General features: G+C 43.7%; 1 protein-coding gene across 1 annotated transcript in view; it reads left to right on the forward strand.

Moving 5' to 3' along the window:
• The window catches only part of LOC136826378 (uncharacterized), a 102,263-nt gene that overhangs the window by 27,288 nt on the left and 52,734 nt on the right, over window positions 1–22,241 (forward strand). The window contains exons 5-7 of the mRNA XM_067083637.1: window positions 1,501–1,721; window positions 5,187–5,352; window positions 7,994–8,283. Coding sequence (XP_066939738.1) covers window positions 1,501–1,721; window positions 5,187–5,352; window positions 7,994–8,283 — 677 coding nt within the window. The remainder of the gene's footprint in view (window positions 1–1,500; window positions 1,722–5,186; window positions 5,353–7,993; window positions 8,284–22,241) is intronic.

Consider the following 22,241-nt stretch of genomic DNA (forward strand, 5'->3'; position numbering starts at 1 on the left):
AGCAGTGGGAGGTGTAAGTTGCTGTGGATTTGCTTTATATTGCATAAATCAAGTCCTTCTCATATCTTGTTTGTTTTTTATAGTGGCCAGAAGTATAAATTATTTGTATAGTACAGTAATTGGAATCCTCTGTATACAGTATAATGTGCTTCATTATATATGAAAATGTAATTTTCAGGTGTACTCTTCATTTGACAGTATAACATTTCCAAATGGCACAGACAGATTATCAGTGTTTTAGAAACTGGAAAGAGGCAAAGATTCCCAATTTTGTGTTTGCTAATACCAGTGAATTTTTGATGGTGTTTTCTAATACCAGTGAATTTTAGATGATGTTTCAAATGAGGCTGCTTTGCTATACAGTATCCTTCATACATGTGTGTGTAATCTCATTACTGATCATGCCTTGTAGGTTTAGAATAACACCAATGAGACGGGGGTGTTCCATGGCCCTAATGCCCTGAAATAACACCAATGAGACATATTTTGACTGACGTGTTCCATGGCCCTAATCTCTCCTGAACTGTTTGTGTTTTTGAAAATCCTGGACCTGTGAAATTCACATTGGGCCATATTTTTACTTGTACAGGCAGATCCAACAAGTGGTCTGTTCCTGCCATCTCTCTTTTAATTTAAACTTTATTTTTAAGATATTTATTTTATACTGTTTGTGTTTTTTGAAATGATTCTTTACCAGGTTTATAAATGAAGAAATTTATTTTGATGTGTTAGATGGAATATCTATACAGTATTGGTATGTTCACATACATTTTTACTTAGTACAGAAAATGATCAGGAAAAGAAGAGCCAATGTTCTCTTTTAATTAAATTAAAGTACAAAAAAATTATCAGGGAAAGAAAAGCTACTGTTTTCTTTTAATTAAAATAAACTTTATTTTTAATGATATTTATTTTATAGCATTGTAAATTGTATGTTAATTGGTAAAATTGTAATCAAGAGTGAATGGGTGCTTTTTCAAATGTTGCTAGGGGTTAAAGTTTTTGAGACATGATGTATTGAAAAATATGTTGAACTTATTTTCAGTCAATATCATCATCACAAAAAGAAACTTGAAATAGATGTCAAAATGGATCTGTCATGAACTGCCAACCTTCATCGACAATGGGTTCAATGTCTTGTAAAATGTAATTATATATCATCCGACATCATGATACTGAAAAAAAAAAACCTGTAAAATAACTGCAATCAAAAGGAAAAAAGTTTAAAATCGTGACAATGTGGTTGAGTGGAACTGCTGACGATACCCATATATTAAAAAAATAGATTTATTACTGTATTGGCTAATGAAAATTAACAGGTGAAGAAAACACAATGATCGCCGCGGTCTTTTTATTAGTCCCAAGGTGAAGAATGTCGCTCGTGCAGGTCTTTTATTACTGTACCATAAAAGCGTACATGTTGTACGAGTAAAGGGTTTAAAATTAACCACAATTCTAGTTTACATTTGTGTATATTGTGTCATGAGTTGTAAGTTACAGCTGCTTTTTTACTTATTTTGAGTGTTTCTGGCCTTTCCACAGCTGATTTGTATCCACGTCATACTCAGTATCGTCACATTGAATATCCAACATTAACAGGCATTGCTGTTATGGAGATGGATTATGATCGAATAGATATAAATCAGTGTCCCAAAGGGGAAGGTAATGATGGTCCTAATATGTTTGCAGACACTTCAAGATGCAAGAAGGATACTACAGAGGTACGATAATTTTTAGATTTTTTTTTTTTTTTACTTAGCCTTTGGTTTATAGGTTGCTTCTCGTAGTATATTTTGCTCAGCAGTTTTGAGACCTTACTAAAAGTTTTTTGCTGTCTCTGTTTGGTTCATTGCTGCTTGCTAAAATTTTTTTTGATGAATCCGTTTGGTTCCTTGCTGCTTTGTTTTATGTAAGGTATTTTACTTTTCACTTGTTCAACATATGCTTCCATCTGGCTGTGCAACTACTAAAACTTTTTACAACACCTTGTACAGTACTTCATTGAACCAATGAAGGTATGAGCAAACTGCAGTTATGAAAATGTCTTATTCTCTTTTGTTTTTTTTTGTACTACAGTAGAACTCTAGATTTCGATGCTAATCCGTTCCACAAGAAGCATCGAAATGTGATTCAGTCGAGATCCGAATAAATTTTTTCCATAAGAAATAACTGAAAGTGGATTAATCCGTTCTTGACCACCAGTTATTACCCTAACCTCGCCTTTTTATACAGAACATTACATATAAATTACAATTACTGTAAATAAGTTCCGAGTTAAATAACATACTGTATTTGATGAACTTTCTTATTTTAAAATGTATACTGTATAAAAAAAACTGCCCTATGTCCAGTGCAGCTGTATTACCGATGGGAGACTGAACGCCATAGGCTAGGCTGGGTACTGTACTGGGTAGGCACAAAAATTGTTGTTAATAAAAAACATTGAAAAAAACCCTAATTATTTCAGTAAATTAATAAAATATTAAAAAATAAGCCAAATTATGTCTGTTATCATAAACTTAAGAATAATTGCTTAACGATACAGCTGCAACTTGCCTTTCAGCCATTTGGCGTGAGCGGATAGAAACAAACCTTAGCACCGCCCTGGTAGCTTATTGCGGTAACACACAAGCATTTACAACAGTATTATTTATGGTAAATTTTATACAGAGTCTAGTGGAATGTAGCATATTACTCTCACAATATGGTACACAATCCTTTATCTGAAATCCTCAGGGCCAAATGTGTTTCGGTTTTTGGAATTTTTCAGATTTCGGAACTGTGGGGTCAGGAGCATAATCAAACACTACTGCACCAAAAACATATTTCTTCCCTTTTTTCAAGTTTTTTCATTACAGTTATTTATTCATTATGGTTTATTATTATTCATATAAATATACTGTTTAAACAAATGTGAGATAATTAAGATCATCAATAATAAAATAGTGGGGCAATTAAGACCATATGTTTACTAACATTTTTCAACAAAACCACTCTGTAAAATGCAAAAATATACATGATCAGAATAATTGTAATTCAACTTGTCAATTTTAATGACAAGTATGACTATAAAGTACATTTTATTTTATCGATCTTGGAGAGGATTGTTCTTTATTGTTACTAATGTCGTCATCAGTTTGCAGTCGTTAATTTGAGGTAGGTCCGGGAATAGGATTCGCAAGCGATGACGCATCACTACGACAGACTGTTGTGGGATTTTTCATACCTCTATATTAAAGTTAAAAATATCGTTAAATTCTTGTTTTTATGAAGAAGTAAGTATATAAAGCAAACTATTGAGTAATTTTTGCAAACTTCAGTCAAATAATCATGACCAAGGCAACATTCAGACTTGGTGCCTTACATGCAATTTGTGGTCGAAATGTCTAAAATTAGAAGAGAAAAAGAGGGCTGTCACTGGCTAACAGCTCTCCATGGCAACCAGCCAGCCAATCAGGTTTTTAGCTGTACTGCATTCTGTCTGAGAAAGAACATTTTGCTCATGTGACGATGGTGTGTGTGTTTTAAATACAGTACGTAGTTTTAAATAGTTAAAGATGTAGTACCTGTACTATACATTTTTTAAAACATGAATACACACGCAGTGTGAATATGTGCTATTAAAGAGACTCATTAGCACACACACACACACACACACACACACAGAGAGAGAGAGAGAGAGAGAGAGAAAATATGTTTTTTCGTCTTCCAAAGATATATTACCTGTACTTTACATTTTTAAACATGAACACACATACAGTACTGTGTACATACCCATTGGATAAAGAGACTCAAATTAGCAGTATCTTAGAGAGAGAGAGATATTATTTAGGATTCTAAGTTTTGGCAGATGTACAATAATTTTATTATTATCTTGGGGTTTTCAAAGGTCAATTCTTAAACTGAGACGTTAAATCAGTCACAGGAATGCCTCTTTTATAATTTTCAATAATCTCTTTTTTTTTTTCGTACTTTTCAGTAATCTCTTTTTTTAAGTTCAATTGTGGTTCTTACCATTTTCGTTTTCTGCTTGTCTGCAATGGCTTTCTTGGGACCCATGTTTTGATCAAAATACAGTACAAAAAGCCACAAAAACTAAGGAAATAGATGAAAACACTGAAGTATAGCTGAGTGGGGTTTAAACAACGCCTGGGAACAACGCCAACTAGCGCCGACTGACTGAAATACAAAACACTTTGTTTACAAATATCACATTGTTTATCGGGTAGGATTCTGGTTTTTTGTTCGAGCTCCAAAGCAAAATTTACTCGAAATTTTGCGTCGAAATCTGATAATGTTGAGTTCATGTACAGTCAAGGACTGGGGTTCTACTGTATCAACAAATCTTTTGAAGATATAGGCATAATCAGGTTTCAACCAGGATGCCTTGATGGAAAAATGCTTGAATTGTGTTGATCAGGACTTAACTCAGTTTAAGTTTTAAAGGTTGGTCATATGGTCAATAATTTGCTTATTTATTTTTGATTGACATTAGTGATACATCACTATCCCCTTCTCTCTGATGTTACAACTGGTATTTGGAGATTTCTCATTGATCGGCTACCTTATTAATAGCTGTCATGAAGAGTTTGTGCATTAAAATTATATGGCAATGGTCTTGTGTTGAACAAAGTTTCAAATTTCATGCTTGAAATGTAAGGAGCATCATAATTTTTTTTCTTCATGTGTTAAGGTAAGCACCCGTTGAGTTTGGTCTCATTAGAGATAAATTTTACATAGAATATATCCTTAATATTTCACTGTGTAATACTGTATTATAATTATCAAGGCCAATAGCTGTACCTTATCAGTAGTGGCTCCTCGTAGTTCAGAGTTGACATTTGGTGGTTTTGTTTAAAACAAGGTGTTTCATTTGATTTCTGTGGTGTCCTTTATTGCAGGCTTATATATAATGAAAATTAAGGATAGGAACCCGTAATATCATGTTTTTTCCTCTTACTCAAGCATCATGTGGTTTTATAACATGACCTAAGAGTTGGTCTATATGAGTTTCATACACTGATAAATCACAGCATAGAAATTGAAGTTCAGAGGATGTATTTGTAATGAGCTGGATACTTAACTTTGGTTTAGTGTTTTGTTAATAATTAACACATGCTCTATTGATGATGAAAAATAAGTGTTATTAATTAGCAGTGTATTTTTGATGCTTGCTCATTGAACAGTGTGAACCCTTGGATGGCTATGGTTTTCGAAGAGGTGGCTACCAGTGCCGCTGTAAGCCAGGCTATCGATTACCAAATGTTGTTCGTCGACCGTACCTTGGAGAACTTATTGAGAGAGCAACACTTTACCAGTATCGCAACTCCTTCGGTTGTACCCCAATTGGATGTAAGTACTACTGTGGAGTTGTAAAACTGTCTAATAAGGCTTCTTTGCAGCACTTTCATCCCTTCTCAGAAGTGATCTCTCACTTAAACCATCTAGCCTCCTCTTTACCTTTTATTTTGACTTCATATTCGCCAACAAATCCTTTTTGGACAAGCCCTGTTAAAGTACAAGTATGACCTGATTTTCTTGTCAAAGTACTATTTAGTAACAATATGTGAAATGTTGAGGTTTGATGAATCAAGTTAGACATTATTATTATTAATGTTTTTATGTCCGTTTTTTCTGCTTTGCTGTCTTGCGTACGTACAGCATAAATTTCATTGTGGGTCAAGCTTCGTGCATGCACTGATCACCATGACTTTCAGAACCATACTACAGTACTGGCCATTATCTGCTAAGTCCATATTTACTATTCTGGTTAACTGCTTTTCTCCCCTTCCTGTCAAATATGCAAACCATCTTAGTTTTTAGATCTTGTCATATATTTGAGCTTCTGTATGCTACATCTCCCAGCAGTGTACTCATTTAGACACTGATTGTCAGCATTTTGCAGTCACACCTCTTCACACTACCCTTCATTATCCCTCTTAGTGACCTTGTTTCAACTGTGTAGAAAAATACAAGCCTTAATTTACACCATAGATTTTTGCCTTACTAAGCAGGAATTTAAAAATCCCCTTTTGATGGCTTTTTTTTATTACAAGAAGGCACTTGATAGTGTCCACAAACTAATATTTTAGATCTTGTGTCACTATGGCATTCCTGTTTAAATATGTAAAGCTAATTGAAGTAGTCCATGAAAAGTAGATGCAAAGTTAATGTTAATGCGGTCTTGTCAGGTGAATATGCAGTTAACAGTAGGGTGCCACAAGGGAATGTTATCTTATCTTTGCTGTTTGCCCTTCTAGGTTTTTAATGAAAAAAGTGATTGTAGGTAAAAGAAAAAAGTTTAAATAGAGTAATGATAGAAAGTTGATAGACTTAGAGTATGCAGTTGATGCTGTTTTAATTAGCATATCACAAGATTTACTAAGCATGCTTAGTAGACATGGGACTCAAAATAAAATCTAAAATATCAAATGAGGACAGAGTATGCACAGAGGGACAAAATAACATTAAAGGGAAAAAATTAATGAGGTTGAACCTTTCAGATATTTAGGAGCAATGATATCCAGTACAGGCTCTCTTGACAAAACAACATTAAAGGGAGAAAGAATTAATGAGGTTGAAACTTTCAGATATTTAGGAACAATGATATTTAGTATAGGTTCTCTTGAGTTGGAATTTAGTGAAAGACTAAATAAGATTTGGAAATCAAATAGATTGAAATTGCATAAAAATGTAAGATTAGTTAATTCTAGTAAGACCTGTATTGCCACACAGATTTGACTCATGGTAAGGCAATGCAGTATGTCGTAAAGATTCTGTTAATTTAAAATGAAGTTTTAAGAAGAATATTAGGCATCAGATGACAGGACTGCGCTAGATATGATACCATAAAGGAAACGGCAGAAGTTCCATATGTTGATTAGATAATGATGAAAGGGAGATGGAGATGACTTGGACATGTCCTGTGCACAATCCCTGGGAGAATAGTACTTGATGAAGTGTTGGCTTGGCTCCAGTGGGCACAAGTAGGCTTGGAAGACTGAGACCTGCTTTGATGAGATTATGAGAAGGAAGTTTGAAGATGAGTTGAGATTTGTGGCAGACAAAGCATGGGAAAGACATAAGTGGTGGAATTTTGGAGGTGGTGATGATGATAGTGATATTAAAGTGATATCTTTAAAACCAGTAGTTCAGCAATTCTTTCTGCTTTATCCAGGCTATATTGCTACTCTTTCTTTCTATCCTTTCAATACATGTTTCACAATCCGCTTTTCCAGGGTAATTATTCATCATTCCTCCCTTTACCAGTAATTTGTGTTAGTTACTAGGCTCATTTAACAATCATGAGTATTTCCAGCTTGTTCACTTCTTAGCTTGTTTTTCTTTTTGGTCAGTGAAATATGGGTTAGCTTGGTTAATTTGCCATCTTCTCTCTTTAAATCTTTGATCTCTAAGCAGTTTCAGGACCTCTTTCTCTGACTGTACTGTTATCACAAGGGGTGTATAAAGCAGCTCACATGGGCCTGTTTCTTCACATGGTTGTAGTTCCCCTCAATCCTGTGGTGGACAATAAAGGACTTGGCTCTTATCCGTAATGGACACCAATATAAATTGCAGATTCTTTTGATATTCCTTCCTGTCTCATTATTTGTTCTATGAGTATTTTTGATACCTTCTGTTTATTGAATGCCCATCTAATTACTCTCTTGGTACTCTCAAATGTCTTTTCAAGACATACAAATATAGTTTTCCCTTTTTTCTGGGTGGTCATTAAATGAATTGCGTGAGTAAAAGTTATATGGCAGCTTAATATGGTAAATCTGACAGAAAGGAAGGTGATGGGCTTTCAAAGAGATTCTGTAGGGAGCCATAGATAATTCCTCGCAGTAGTAGTGATAGAGAATTGTGGCATTTCTAGATTTCCTGTGTTAATCAGGAGGTATCAGAGCTTGGTAGTTTATTATTCCAGTCATACAGAAACATATTTCAGATGTATTTTAATTCACTTTCATTTCTAAATTATCTTTGTCAGGGATTCAAAAGCTGCCGTTTGACTACAATCGCATGGAGGAATATGAACGCCAAAAGTATCTCTCCAAGGATTACAATAATGTTACAGGTGCCAATGCATCTCGTACAAACAACATGAATGTTGAAGAAGTGATAGAGTACCTGAAGTCAGTCACTGCAGAGAACTGTAAAACATTTAGTCCTGATGATCTGGTTCTTCGTGGTGACATTGCATTTGGAGTTGAGAAGCAGTTTGAGAATGAGGCTAGGATGGCCCTGCGGCTGGCAAATTTCCTGAGTGCTTTCCTTCAGGTAGGAATAATTTAATTTTTTGAAGTTATTAGTATATAGTAATTATTTATTTTTTAAAGTTGTTATTTTTCAAATGAACAGTACTCTAGTTTTTTAACCCATATAATGATGGAATTTGTTCATGAGACTTACCTGTCAGATATTTATATAGCTGTATTCTCCGAAGGACCGACAGAAATTCAAAAACTTACAACACACGCAGTGGGGCCAGGTGGTTAGTATCCATTCCCGCCGCTGGGAGGCGGGTATCAGGAACCATTCCCATTTTTTATTCAGATTTTCTCTGTCGCTGGTACTGTCAACACCCATTGTCAATACCTCCGTCGTTGGATTTCAAAAACTTTTTGCCACTTGAGTATTCTGATTGTCTTTTGGTTTTTTGACTTTGGATTTGTGGATAGGCATACGCTTTTGTGAACCGTTTTGATTTTGGCTTTGACTTTTCTTTGGTTACGATGTCTGGATCTGGTTCTGCTAGTTTCAGGGTATGTGGTGTGAAGGAGTGTAAGGTGAGGCTACCGAAAGCTTCGGTAGATCCTCACACAGTATGCATGAGGTGTAGAGGGCATGCTTGTTTGATTGATGATCGCTGTAAGGAGTGTGAGACTTTGCCTGATGCCGATTGGAAGATTTATGATTTGATAATGCGCAAGTTAGAGCGTGACAGGATCAGGAGGTCTTCCTCCAGGAGCGTGTCGGCTGGTGGGAGTCAGGGTAATATTTTGTCTCCTGTTAACCCTTCTGTAGACTTTGCTTCACCTATCCCTGTAGTGTTGCCTTCGGGCCCTGAGGTTGCGTCTGCGGAAGGTAATGCCCTGACGGAGATTTTGAACTCCATCCGTGCCTTGGAGTCGAAAGTGCTTGCCATAGAAAGTGTTGTGAAGTGCAGTGATCCCCCTAGTGTTGTGGAGGGGGCGTCAGATCGGCCCTATAATGCCTCTAGGCCTGGGCCTCTGTCGGACTCCCAGGACTCAGGGAGTGGGCAAGTCGAAAGCCGCAAGAGGGTTACGGGGGCTCCCCACCGATCTGGCGTCCCTTCGGCAGGACCTGTTGTCGATTCCCAGGCTGCCAAGGATCGTGCTCGCGCACGCATCCTTAAGGATTGCTTCTCGTCCTCCGAGACGCCCTCCCCGCGCAAGGGGTCAAGCTCTCAGAGGGACTCTCGCGCTTGGAAGAGAAGCTTCGGAGAGGAGGACGCTTCACGTCCTCTTTCTCGGAGTGCGCTTGTTTCTTCGCCTGAATGGTTCGACAAGTTGCCGCTGCAGAAGAGGACCAGGACTTCTTCCGAGGAGGACGCTTTTGAGCGTCCCAGTCGCTCCAAGAAAAGAGCTGTCGTCGCCCCTGGGAGAAGGAAGAGGGCGTCCCCTCGTCTTCTCACAGGAGCAGCCCTTCGCCGGAGAGGGAGTCTTCTCCTTCTAAGCGACTTCTGCTTGACATGCAGCGGCAGTTGGCGTCCCTCCTTGCTGCAAAGGAGTCTGAGCCGCGTCGACGCCGTAAGGACTTGAGGCTGCCTGTTAAGAGGTCGAAGAAGTCATCCTCTCCTGCTCCTCGTTCGTCTCCTTCGCCGGCGAGTTCTCCCGATCGCCCTCATCGTTTGTTGGATCGCCGTCGTGACGCTCTGCATCGACTTGACGTTCCTCAAGCTGCTGGATCTGACGTTTCCCATGCTCGTCAGGACGCCCCTCTCGCAACTCGGCAAGACGCTCGGATGGACGCGCGGCAGGACGTTCTGCACGACGCTCGACTGGACGCTCCTCAGCACGCTTGTCAGGATGCTCGGCAAGACGCTCGGCAGCATTCTCGGCAGGACGCTCCTTTCTCAGTATTGCGGGACGCTCCAGAGCTTTCTGCATTAGATTCGCGGAAGAAGAGGTCCCTTTTGCGGATCGGACCACAAGGCCTTAGACTTCCACAGGTTCCGGAAGACTCTCCTGTCGCTCCCGTCGAAGAGGGAGAGGTCTCTAGTGAGTCGGAGTCTGCAGAGCAGGAGCAGCCTCCTAAGTCGTCTTCTACGGACTACCAGGTTTTGGCCAGCCTGCTAAGGGACTTGTTTGCGGATAAGTTTCAGCCTTCTGCCCCTCTCTCTCCCCCTTCGCAGTTAGCCTCTTCGAAGGTGAGAAAATTGCCGGGATTCCTTCAAATGAAGACGTTGCTTGCTACCAAGAGAGCGTTTAAGAAGGTCAACTCTTGGATTGACGATCGGAAGACACAAGGCAAGACTTCCTTTGCCCTGCCTCCGTCTAAATTGTGTGGAAAGGCGGGAATGTGGTATGAGACAGGAGAAGAAATCGGTTCCAGAGTTCCTTCCTCTTCCCAAGGAGACTTCGCTAGTTTGGTCGATGCTCCAAGGAGGGCCCTCCTTTCTTCCGCAAAGGTGGCGTGGACACTTTCAGAGACGGACCATCACCTCAAAGGACTTTTCCGCACGATGGAAGTTTTTAACTTTTTGGATTGGTGCTTGGGGGCCTTGGACTTGAAGACTCGAAGTCCTGACTCGATCAGTCTGGGGGAGCTGTCCAGCGTGTTGGCATGCATGGACAAGGCCGTCAGGGATGGTGCGGATGAACTGGCTGCTCATTTCTGCTCGGGCCTCTTGAAGAAGAGGGCCTTGTATTGTAACTACACGGCTAAGTCAGTTTCTCCTTTGCAGAGGGCAGAATTGCTTTTCGCCCCTCTATCTAGCCATCTCTTCCCCCAGTCCTTGATCAAGGATCTCGCCTCCAGCCTTAAGGAGAAGGCTACTCAAGACCTCCTTGCCCAGTCTTCCAGACGTTCAGATGTCCCGTCCACTTCCTCTCAGGGACAAGCTTCTAAGAGGCAGAAGCCCTTTCGTGGTAGAGCTTCCTCCTCAGGGTCATCTCCTCGAGGAAGAGGGCTTTCCAGAGGCGGAGCCCCTTCTAATCCTAGGGGCAAGAAATGATGTACCGGACCTCCATACACCAGTAGGAGCCAGGCTTCTTTCGTTTGCGAAAGCCTGGAGAGCAAGAGGGACGGACACCTGGTCCCTCAAAGTCATTGAGAAAGGCTACAAGATCCCGTTCCTCGAGTTTCCACCACTGTGCTCAACGCCCAGAGATCTGTCGCCCTCCTACCACCCAGAGAAGCAACAGATCCTTTTCGATCTGCTCAACCAGATGCTCGAGAAGAGAGCCATAGAGCAAGTCCTGGAATTGGATTCCCCAGGATTCTACAATCGGCTCTTCCTGGTGCCGAAGCAGTCGGGAGGGTGGAGACCAGTCCTGGACGTCAGCAGACTGAACCATTTTGTAGTGAAGGAGAAGTTCAGGATGGAGACGTCTCAGTCGGTATTAGGAGCTTTAAGACCAGGCGATTGGATGGTTTTGCTGGACCTCCAGGACGCCTACTTTCACGTCCCCATTCATCATCAGTCAAGGAAGTACTTGAGGTTTGTCCTGGGGGGACAAGTTTACCAATTCAGAGTTCTTTGCTTCGGGCTAAGTACGGCACTGATGGTCTTCACGGTACTGATGAGGAACGTGGCGCGATGGCTTCACCTAGCGGGCATAAGGATCTTGCTCTATTTGGACGACTGGCTCATTCGAGCATCGTCGGAGGAGAGGTGTCTGGAGGACCTGCATACGACGTTGGAGTTGACGAAGTCCCTGGGACTTCTGGTGAACTTCGAGAAGTCACATCTGATCCCTTCTCAGTCCATTGTATATCTGGGGATTCGGATGGATTCAGTGGCTTTTCGAGCTTTTCCGTCCCAGGAACGTCAGCAGCACTGCTTAGACAAAGTTTCGGCCTTCCTGGGGAAAGAAACATGCTCGGTGAGGGAATGGATGAGTCTGCTGGGGACCATTTCATCGCTGGAGAAGTTTGTTTCCCTGGGGAGACTGCATCTCAGACCGCTCCAGTTTTTCCTTGCGGAGAACTGGGCAGACAAGGAGGACCTAGAGGAGACTCTCAAGATCTCTCTCTCTGCCAAGGACCACCTAAGGTGGTGGCTCGATCCCACGAAGTTGGCAGAAGGGGTTTCTCTCTACCTTCAGAACCCTGACCTAGTTGTTTTCCGATGCGTCCACGTCGTGATGGGGAGCAACACTAGGGGGGGAGGAAGTGTCAGGCACCTGGAGAGGGGAACAGGTGTCCTGGCACATCAATCTAAAAGAATTGGGAGCGATTCAGTTAGCCCTCCAATTCTTCGAAGATCAGGTTTCAGGCCGAGTGGTTCAGATCAACTCGGACAACACCACAGCCCTGGCGTACCTCAAGAAACAGGGAGGTACTCACTCTCGATCCCTGTTCTTGCTTGCAAGAGAGATCCTGCTGTGAGCCCATGCTCGGCAGATTACGCTGCTCACAAGATTCGTGGCAGGAGTCGAGAACGTACGCGCGGATCTTCTCAGTCGGCAGCGACAACTTCTTCCGACTGAGTGGACCCTGCACGAAGAGGTATGTCAGGAGCTCTGGAAGCTTTGGGGACGTCCCTTGGTAGACCTGTTCGCGACGTCGAGGACGAAAAGGCTGCCTCTGTACTGCTCTCCCGTGCTCGACCCAGGGGCAGTAGCAGTAGATGCCCTCCTCTGGGACTGGAAGGGTCTGGACCTTTATGCCTTTCCCCCCCTTCAAGATCTTGGGGGAAGTCATCAGGAAGTTTGCGGCTTCAGAAGGGTCAAGGATGACGTTAATCGCCCCCTTTTGGCCTTCAGCGGAATGGTTCACAGAGGTCATGACATTCCTGGTGGACTTCCCAAGGACGCTTCCCATGGGAGTCGATCTTCTCAGACAGCCCCACTTCGAGAGGTACCACAAAAACCTCCCCGCTCTGAGTCTGACTGCATTCAGACTATCGAAAAGTTGGTCAGAGCGAGGGGTTTTTCAAGACCAGTGGCAAGGGCTATTGCCAGCGCCAGGAGAGCCTCCTCCAATGCGGTGTACCAATCGAAGTGGACCATCTTCAGGAGATGGTGTAAGGTCAAGGTGATTTCCTCAACCACGACCTCTGTGTCCCAGATAGCCGACTTCCTTTTTTATTTAAAGAAGGAAAAAACTGGCAGTACCTACCATCAAAGGTTACAGAAGTATGCTGTCAGCGGTCTTTAGGCATAGAGGCCTCGACCTAACAGACAACAAGGACCTTCATGATCTTTTAAGGTCTTTCGAAACCACTAAGGTGGCTCAGCCAAGGCTGCCTTCCTGGAATTTGGACGTAGTTCTGAAATTCCTTATGTCCAGTCGGTTCGAGCCTCTACATTCTGCAACCTTGAAAGACGTGACTAGAAAGACTATTTTCCGAACTGCTCTGGCGATGGCGAAGAGAGTTAGTGAACTTCAAGCTATCAGTAAGCATATAGGTTTTAGAGGCCATAATGCAGTATGTTCTCTAAGCCCTGTTTCTTGCTAAAAACGATAACCCGTCTACCCCTTGGCCCAGGACCTTCGAGATTAAGGGTATGATGGAAATTCTTGGACAAGAACCAGAGAGAATCCTGTGTCCTGTCAGGGCTCTCAAATTTTACTTGCAGAAGACTCAGGAAAGTCGAGGTCCTTCGGACAATCTGTGGTGCTCTGTCAAGAGGCCAGATTTGCCTCTGTCTAAGAATGCACTGGCGTTCTTTTTAAGAAGCACCATTTTAGACGCACATTCCGACGTTCAAGACAGTGACATGAGTCTTTTGAAAGTCAAGGCTCACGAAGTGAGAGCCATTGCTACCTCAGTGGCTTTCCAGAGGAATATGTCTCTCAATGACATTCTGGGGGCCACTTTTTGGCGAAGCAATTCGGTGTTCGCTTCGCACTACCTTACTGATGTGAAGACGTCTTACGAGAATTGCTGTGCGCTAGGGCCTTACGTTTCTGCAGATGCGATTTTGGGGGCAGAGAGCGACACTCATCCTATCCTGTAGAAAATGGTTAGGAGTGTTTTTTATTTTGGTTATGGTGTTTTTTATGGTTGTTGGGTCGGCCACTGGGGGTGGACGTCCCAGTCCTTAGCTTATGTTATGGCATCATGACGTAGCTAGGCTTGGTCAGGTGGTTGTTTTTGTGTCGTTTGCCCTCATAGTATGGTCATATGGTCTAGTCACATTGTGGTCTCACCCCCGTTGACAGATCATCTAGAACTCACCAGCTGTATAGGTCACTACCTTGCTGGAGACTTTAGTAAAGCAGAAGCAGGCTTGGGTGACAGTAATCACGAAGTCAGCTATGCTAACAGGTAAGGAACCAAGGCGTCAATTGCCTACATATTTTTGTTTTCCTAAATCCTATTCTGTCTCTTCCCACCTCCAATGGTGGGATTCAGCTAAGTCTCATGAACAAAATGATATTTTAATAATAAAATAAAGTTTGTTCATACTTACCTGGCAGATATATATAATCATAGTGCCCACCCACCTCCCCTCAGGAGACAGTGGCACTAGAAAATCTGAATAGAAAATGGGAATGGTTCCTGATACCCGCCTCCCAGCGGCGGGAATGGGTACTAACCACCTGGCCCCACTGCGTGTGTCGTAAGTTTTTGAATTTCTGTCGGTCCTTCGGAGAATACAGCTATATATATATCTGCCAGGTAAGTATGAACAAACTTTATTTTATTATTAAAATATCATATTGTAACTTCTGCTTCAAATTTAAGGAGTGGATGTCATGCTTAGTCTTAATGTTTGAACACCAGGATGGAGATGTTGGATGTGACACTTAACCCCTTCGCTGTGAGTCTTTTATTAACACTAGTGTCAAGATTGGTGTCCGGTTAATTTTATAACACACTAATTTCCTTCCTTTTATATATATACTTGGTTAGTTGTTATTTTCATTACTTTTATAGTGATTTCGTTCACACGTATTTCGTTGTGCTCCTTATTTTGTGCTCTATTTTGGCATTTTTTATGGCATCCTCACAAGGTTCTTCTTCAACAACTTGAGTACCAGTGTTTTTTGTTTTTTAGGCGATTGAGGCTCCTTATTTTCCTTTAGTTTAATAATTAAAGGGATTTATAACGCCCGTCTCGATCTCCTCTTTCGGCGTCTCATGACCTCACTTGGTCTTGGGTCGGCATGTTTGTTTGGTGTTGTTTATTTGTATACTTTCTTGTTTGGGATATATTCCCAATTAATGATTCCTAACTTTAGTGGGTTTGATTAATTTTATGTTTGTTCTGTACCCCTTTACTACGAGAAGTGATGTTTAGCGTTTAGGCTACGAGCTTCCCCCTCGGGCCCATTCGCTTATTTTCATGGCTTCATTATGCCTTAATTTTGTCCCTCACTTCTCTTAGCTTTTGGGAATCTTATTTTCATTGGTACTGTTACGGTTTTTTAATTTGTTTTTTACAATTTAGTTTATTTTGTGAATTTTGTGTTCCCTTGCTGGTCAAGTGCTGTCTTGCTGTTTAGGCTACGTGGTTCCCTCTCGGGCCTATTCGCTTATTAATTTGGCTTTATTTTGCCTTATTTTAGCCTCTCACTTCTCTAAGCTTATGGGAACATGATTTTCATTGGTACATTTAAGTTTTGACCTTGTGCTCGGATGCTTTTGAATTTTGTTGATTATTTTGAGTACTTTCATTTAACTGGAGGTCGGCCATTTCCCTTCACGTTCATGTCGTGTTGGGCCTGCCTATCCTCCTACATGTACCTTATAGAAAATTTTTGTTTTATTATACATTATTTGGGTTATTAGTTAGCCTTTATCCCTCTCCTAGGCTTCCTTCCTTTGCATCGCCTCAGTTAGGTTAGCCTAGGGGTTGGCTATAGCACTTTTTCCCTTCGGGGAAAAATCGTTAAGGGAGGGGCGATCTCGATCTGTACATGTGTTTTATGTCTGGTGCTTCCCTTTGTTTGGTTTTGGCTTGGATATATTGCCTACGTCCACCCTCTCCCTGTTTCGGCTTTTCACTTAGGCTAATGTTCCTAATAGGTTAAGCTGGAATAGCGAGGGTTTACCTGCGTAGCCTATCCTAGTTCAATCCTTCTTTGGGTTGACTACCAAAGGTGACCGGGAGTGCTCTCCTCACTCCTGTTCACACTCCTTTTACCGACTATTTATATTATTTTGTTGTATCGAGAATCCCCTTCTCCCCCTTTTACCCTTTGCTCTCTCTCCCCTTGGTTCGTTTTCAAGGTTTGTTAACTTACCAAGGCTTGAGAGCAATTTATCCTTATTTTGTGCTGTAGCCTACATCCCCTCCCTCTGCATTGATTGGTTGTCCCTCGGCGTGTCTGACCTTATCGGTTGGCACCCCACCTGGACCTGGAGGTGACCGGGAGTGCTCTCCCCACTCCTGTTCACACTCCTTTTACCTTCCTTTGCTCTCCTGGTCGTAGAGGTTTTTTGCCCTTCCTCTCCTTTTCTCTCACTCTTGTCGTGCAACACAGCTCACATAGCGAGGGGATGTATGAGGATCTCTGGGCGCCCGGGGAGTGCTGTCCCACCCCTGGTCGCTACTTTGGGTTACCAACCTCCTGGCCTATCCTTCCCTCCCTTACGTCGACTGTTTCCCTTCGTGGTGCTTCCTACATGTTCGCACCTCACTGTTGGGATCTCATACGGGGCCAGTTAGCGTTTTCCACCTAACTGTCTTCTGTTTTATTTACTTTCGGTGTTCCCCCTCCATTTTGCTACTACCTGTTCGGTGTTTCATTATCTTGTTGGGCGCTCTCCTTGCTTACTGCTCCGGCGGTTATAGTGTTTAGCGGTCGGTGTTTATTCCCCCCACCGCTATCACTTCGTTCAGGATATCCTCCTCCGGGGGTTTTCCTCTCTTGGCTCTGAGTGCGCCCACTTCCGAACAGTTCATAACCTTCCCACTATGTTTGTATCCGTCACATATTGTTTTAACATGGTCGTTCCGGAATGTTCCATTGACTCTGTTTTTGTGTCTATGAGATTTGTCCTGTTAGCCCGGTTTTCTCTCCGGTTTTCTCCGGGGGTTTTCCTGGTCTGACTAGGCTAAGTCGCTGCTACGGTACTCTGCTCCGGCATCCGTTCCAGCATGCTCATTTCTCATACGCTTTCAGCTGGTTTTGTCGAGTGCAGGAATGCTCCGCTTTCCTGCAACAAGCCAGCGGTCACGGAGTCTATAGTTCCCATTCCGGTGCGCAGTCTGTGTTGGAGAATTTATAGTTTGGCACGGAAGGTTGTGAAGTATGCTATGCTCTCTCCGAGCAGACTACTTGATGAACCCGTAGGTTTTATATACACCTGTCGGCTTTATCTCCGCCAAACTCCGCCTCATGTGGCTTATTTTTGGCTCGGAAGGTTGTGAAGTACGCTATGCTCTCTCCGAGCAGGCTACTTCATGAATCTGTAGGTTTTATTTACACCTGTCGGTTTTATCTCCGCCAAACGCCGCCTCATATGGCTTATTATTAGTCGTTTGGACCCGGCAGGTTGTGTTGTACGCTATGCTCTCTCCGAGCAGGCTACCTGATGAATCCGTAGGTTTCATATACACCTGTCGGTTTTACCTCCGCCAAACTCCGCCTCATATGGCTTATTAATAGTCGCTCTTTCGGCGTTTGGGCTCTCTCCGGGCAAAATTCTCGATGAATCGGTGGGTTTCATATACACCTATCGGTTTTTCTCCGCCAAACTCCCTCTCATATGACTTATTAATAGTTGCTCCTCCGGTGTTTGGGGTCCTGTTTTTCCCCCTCCTGGAGGCCGGCCACAAGTCTCGTAACTCTTCGCTTCACACCCTCTAGTCCGGGGTCAGCAACTTTGGGCGGAACGTAGAGTCGGGAAATTCCTGTGTCCTTTCGGTGGACATTTGTAATGTTCCTTTCCTTGGCGCCCAGTTCTCAATGTCAGTTGCTGAAGAAGTTGCTGCTCCTTTGTTTACCGGAGTCCAAGAGTTGACCCGGTCCTCTTAAAATAAATTAGCTGTTTACGGAGGGTTTACTGAAGTCGTTGCGGCCTTCAGTCTCGTTCTCGAACCTGTGAACATCGTCCCGGAGCGATAAGTAGGTTCGGGAATAAGTGAGGCAAACCTTTTCCACTTAGCTCGAAATTAAGTGAGCCAAACTTTTCCTTTAGGGGATTCGTTAGCTCCTCATCCCTTTTCGACGGTTCCTGGTCTACCGTCCCTAAGATGAATCAGTCAAGAAAGACCCTTTTTAAAACCAAGAAGACCCGCCCGGGCCCTCGAGGACGCCTCGGATCTCTAGTCCGGTGCCGTCTCACGAGTTAGGCCTCGTCTTCTGAAAGGGACACGGCCCAAGCAAAGTAAAGGCGGTTACCCCCTCCTTCCTTTGTTGCAGACTCTTTACGGGTCTCCTTATAAGGAGCTCGATATGAGGGTCATTGACAACCTATCAAATTATCTAACTATCTATCTACCTCATGGTCCGTACCTTCCCTTTCCCAGGAGCTTTAATCCTAAAGAGATTAATCTCAGGACTCATTATCAACGGATCACCTGTAAAATCCTGCTCCGTTCCGGAATTCTACCGTTCCGGACAGCTCCACCTCTTTTCCCCTTCGGTCTGGGGAACCTTTGGCGCCTAACCCTTTATGCTTACCAGCATGAAGGCACCCTCCTATCGAGGGTGTGGGCACACGGAGGTTGGCGGAATTGCATTTCTTCCCTTCCGGCCTGGTATCCCCTTATCCGGGTTTTACCAGACTGGCAGAAGGAGCATGGTATCTATCTGGCAAGATCCCTAAGGGAGCCCTCATCTTCCGTAGGGGCTGGGCACATCGTCTCCGTTGAGAATTCTAACGGAGTGGCAGGCGGAGAATTCCAAGTTCACGCCAGCTGTGGGGTCTTTACCTTGTTCTCTTTGAGAGACCTGCTTCCTACCCCTTGTGCTCCGAATGTAGCCCCTCTTATCAACAGGCTTGTTTCGGAAATAAACCGCTGACGCATCTCTGGGAGACAGATATCACAGATACGTTCTCAATGAATCTTCTAACCCCGGACTACGCTTCTAATTTATTCAGCGTACAGCTCCCTAAGCTTCCGGAGTCAATTCCCGGAAACTGAAACAGGGTGTAAAGGCAGGCTTGCCAGGTCCTGGAACTCTTTGAGTTTAACAGAAACAATGTCTGTGGTATATAATGGCGGTTCGTTGTTTCGGGTCCTGATAAAATCTCTCTTCTCAGGTTTTCTGCAGGTCCTGCTTTATTTCATCGGTCCGGATGGACAGCTGAAAACACATTTTTCGGCAGCCACGTTCCGCCTTGAGCCGAATAGTCTTATGAACAGTTTCACCTGGAGAATTGATCTTTTCCCCAGGTGGGCGTTGTTACGGTCTGTCCGGGGCTACTAATGTTAATCAGAGCCTCCGTTCTCGTGGGTGTTTACCTTACGAGCTGAAACAATCTGATCTTGCCGGGCCCTATCCCAAGTCCGGCAAAAAGTTCATGTAGTTCAAGCGCCCCCCTGCTCAGGCGGTGGTGCAGGCTCTTCAGGTTCCTGCCCCTGGACAGCCGTCAGACTCTCACTCCCAGCCTCCACTTCGATGTGTGCGGGTTCAGCCAACACATCAGCCCCTTGTGACTCCCCGTGTGTCTCTGCCTCCCCATGTGCCTCCGCCGGAGTTTTCTTTGCTTCATTGAAAACCCAAGAAAGAATTTTCACTACACATTCTACCAGAGGCACTGAACCTCGGGGTTATCATAGGAGCAGGGAAGCATCCTGCTCCTCTCCGGGAAATTGGGAAGGCATACGCTTCAGGGGAGGCAATCAAGCCTCCTCCCAGTAGTATTTCTCACATGGGTGGGAGGCTGTACCATTTTCGGGGCCACTAGAACTTCAGTCCCTGGGCCCAGAGTATAGTTATCAAGGCCCGGGGTGGAGCTGGACTGTTTGTCCCCCTCCCCCAATCAGGTTCAGTCATTTACCGGCCAGAGATCTGGAGGACTTTGTGAATGGCCTGTCAGGCTTTTTCAGTCTGCCAAAGAAGTTCCCTTCCACTGGAAAATTTTTCCGGGTGTGTCCCGTTTATTTTCCTCATTCAATGCGACAAGTCTTGGTTGCTTACAGTCTTGTAGGTTCGGATCCTACTGCTCCGTGGAGCCGTAACCACCTCTATAGGCCTTTCCGACGCTTCCTTTCACATCCTAGTTGCAGGAAGGTTCTACCCCTTCTTGGGATTCAGACTCGGGGAGCAGGCGTACCCCTTCAGGTTCATACCCACCTCAGTGCAGCCCCCAGAATCTTTGCCAGTTTGAACAGTACCGTAGTTCAACAGCTCCGGTATTAGAAGGTTATGCTAGCTGCATATCTAGTTGCCTGGCTCATTTGGGCACCCAGCGTCGGGAATTGCCTGAGGGTGCCGGTCATTATAATCGGTTTTCTAGAGCCTCTGGGCTTCTAAGTACACAGGAAGGAATCCCACCTGTTTCCAGAGGGTGGCCTTCAGTGGTTGTGAATCCAGTGGAAGCGGAAAGAGATAGCAAGGCCACCCAAACATTTCATCAACATAAGCATACCTCTCGCCGTGCCCAAGAAAAGGTCTTGGGCTCTCTCCAGTTTGCTTCAGTGACGGTTCTCCTTCTGAAGTCAAAGCTGGAGTTTATAACCGGGGTATGGCGGAGTCAGGGACGTGTCTCCCTGGTTCCTCCTATTTGAATAAGGGCCTCTGGCCTTGAACAACTGTCAATAGCTTATCGAAGTCAGTTCCTCTCCAGCTTCCCCTCCGGCCTCAGTATTCCACACCGTCACCTCTCTGGGCGGGTGGGGTGGATATTTTTGGCTCCATGAAGTTCATGGAACTTAGTCGGTCACGTTCCGGCAGTTCCATAGCAACGCTTTGGAGGGCTGTGGCAGTCTTCCTTTCCTTGGGAAACTTCTTCCTCCCAAGAAAATACATTTTAGGCTGGTTCTGAACAACGCAGCAGTAGTGCGCTGCGTGAACAAGTGGGTTTGTACTCGAGTTGAATCATTCAGGTTATGGTTCATTCTTCTCCATAGCCAACAGACACAAGTGCCTCTGTCTGCCGCCCTTCTCGTAGGGGTCCAAAGGTCACTACATTTTCCCTATCCGGGGCCTCCCCCCTGGTGTCGGAGTAGTCCTTAGACGGAGCGTCATTCAGGTAGTCTTGTGATCTTTTCCCGGACCTAGAAGTAGGTCTGTTTGCAACCCAATTCAGCCACAAACTATCAAGCTGCCACGTCTGGTATAAACTCAGCCTGCGTCAGCCTCCTCAAAGTTCTGGTGCCCTGGCTTTGTGGTCTTTGTGAATTTTACAGTTTAGGAGGAAACTGATATTGGTCCTGTTATTACTGTCTTCCTAAAATCAGTCAAGGGATCCTACTCTACTGCAATATGGTTCTGCAGTTAAGTAACTAGCACTCTTCACATAGTTTTTGAAGCTACAGTAATGGTGCAGCCGCATTGGCCCCGAGGAAAGTATTTTGTTGGAACCAGACTCACAGGCCCTTAACTTTCAACCCTAAGGTCTGTGTTCGTCTGAGACCAGTACTCCGTCCACATTCGGTTTCCTGGTCTTTGAGTAATGTATCGGAGTTAGCTTCGGTAACCAACAATCATGTTGTTCTTACCTTTCCTTGTTGGGGAAGACCCAAATTTTTAATCAGCTTAGCTTCTAGTGCTAGTTTTCCTGTATTGTCTGCCCTGTCTAGCAGAACCAACCATTTTGGTTTCCCCACATCAGGGGTAGTGTTGCGAATTCCTCACCCTAACTTTCTATCTACAGTTGAAGGTTCTCATTTTCGGTGGTCACCTTGGAAAATACTCCCCTTTCACAAGGTCTGTCTCTGTGCCCAGTTTTCTCCTTACAGGCTTATTTAGACAGGACCTCGCAATTTTGTCAGGTCCTCTCTTTATTTGAAAAGGGGGTACTGTCATTGTGTCTGCTATCAGGCAGCAAGTATTTTCTTAATACAAGCCTATTCAGGTTCAATTCCAAAGCTCATGATCTTAGAGCAGTGGCCACTTACATTATTTTCATTACATGAATTTCGGGGACCTTACTAATATTCAGGGTGGAATTCTCCCCTAGTTTTCAACGTCTCTATTTAAAG

Source organism: Macrobrachium rosenbergii, chromosome 40 (assembly GCF_040412425.1).
Source record: "Macrobrachium rosenbergii isolate ZJJX-2024 chromosome 40, ASM4041242v1, whole genome shotgun sequence".
Taxonomy (NCBI): domain Eukaryota; kingdom Metazoa; phylum Arthropoda; class Malacostraca; order Decapoda; family Palaemonidae; genus Macrobrachium; species Macrobrachium rosenbergii.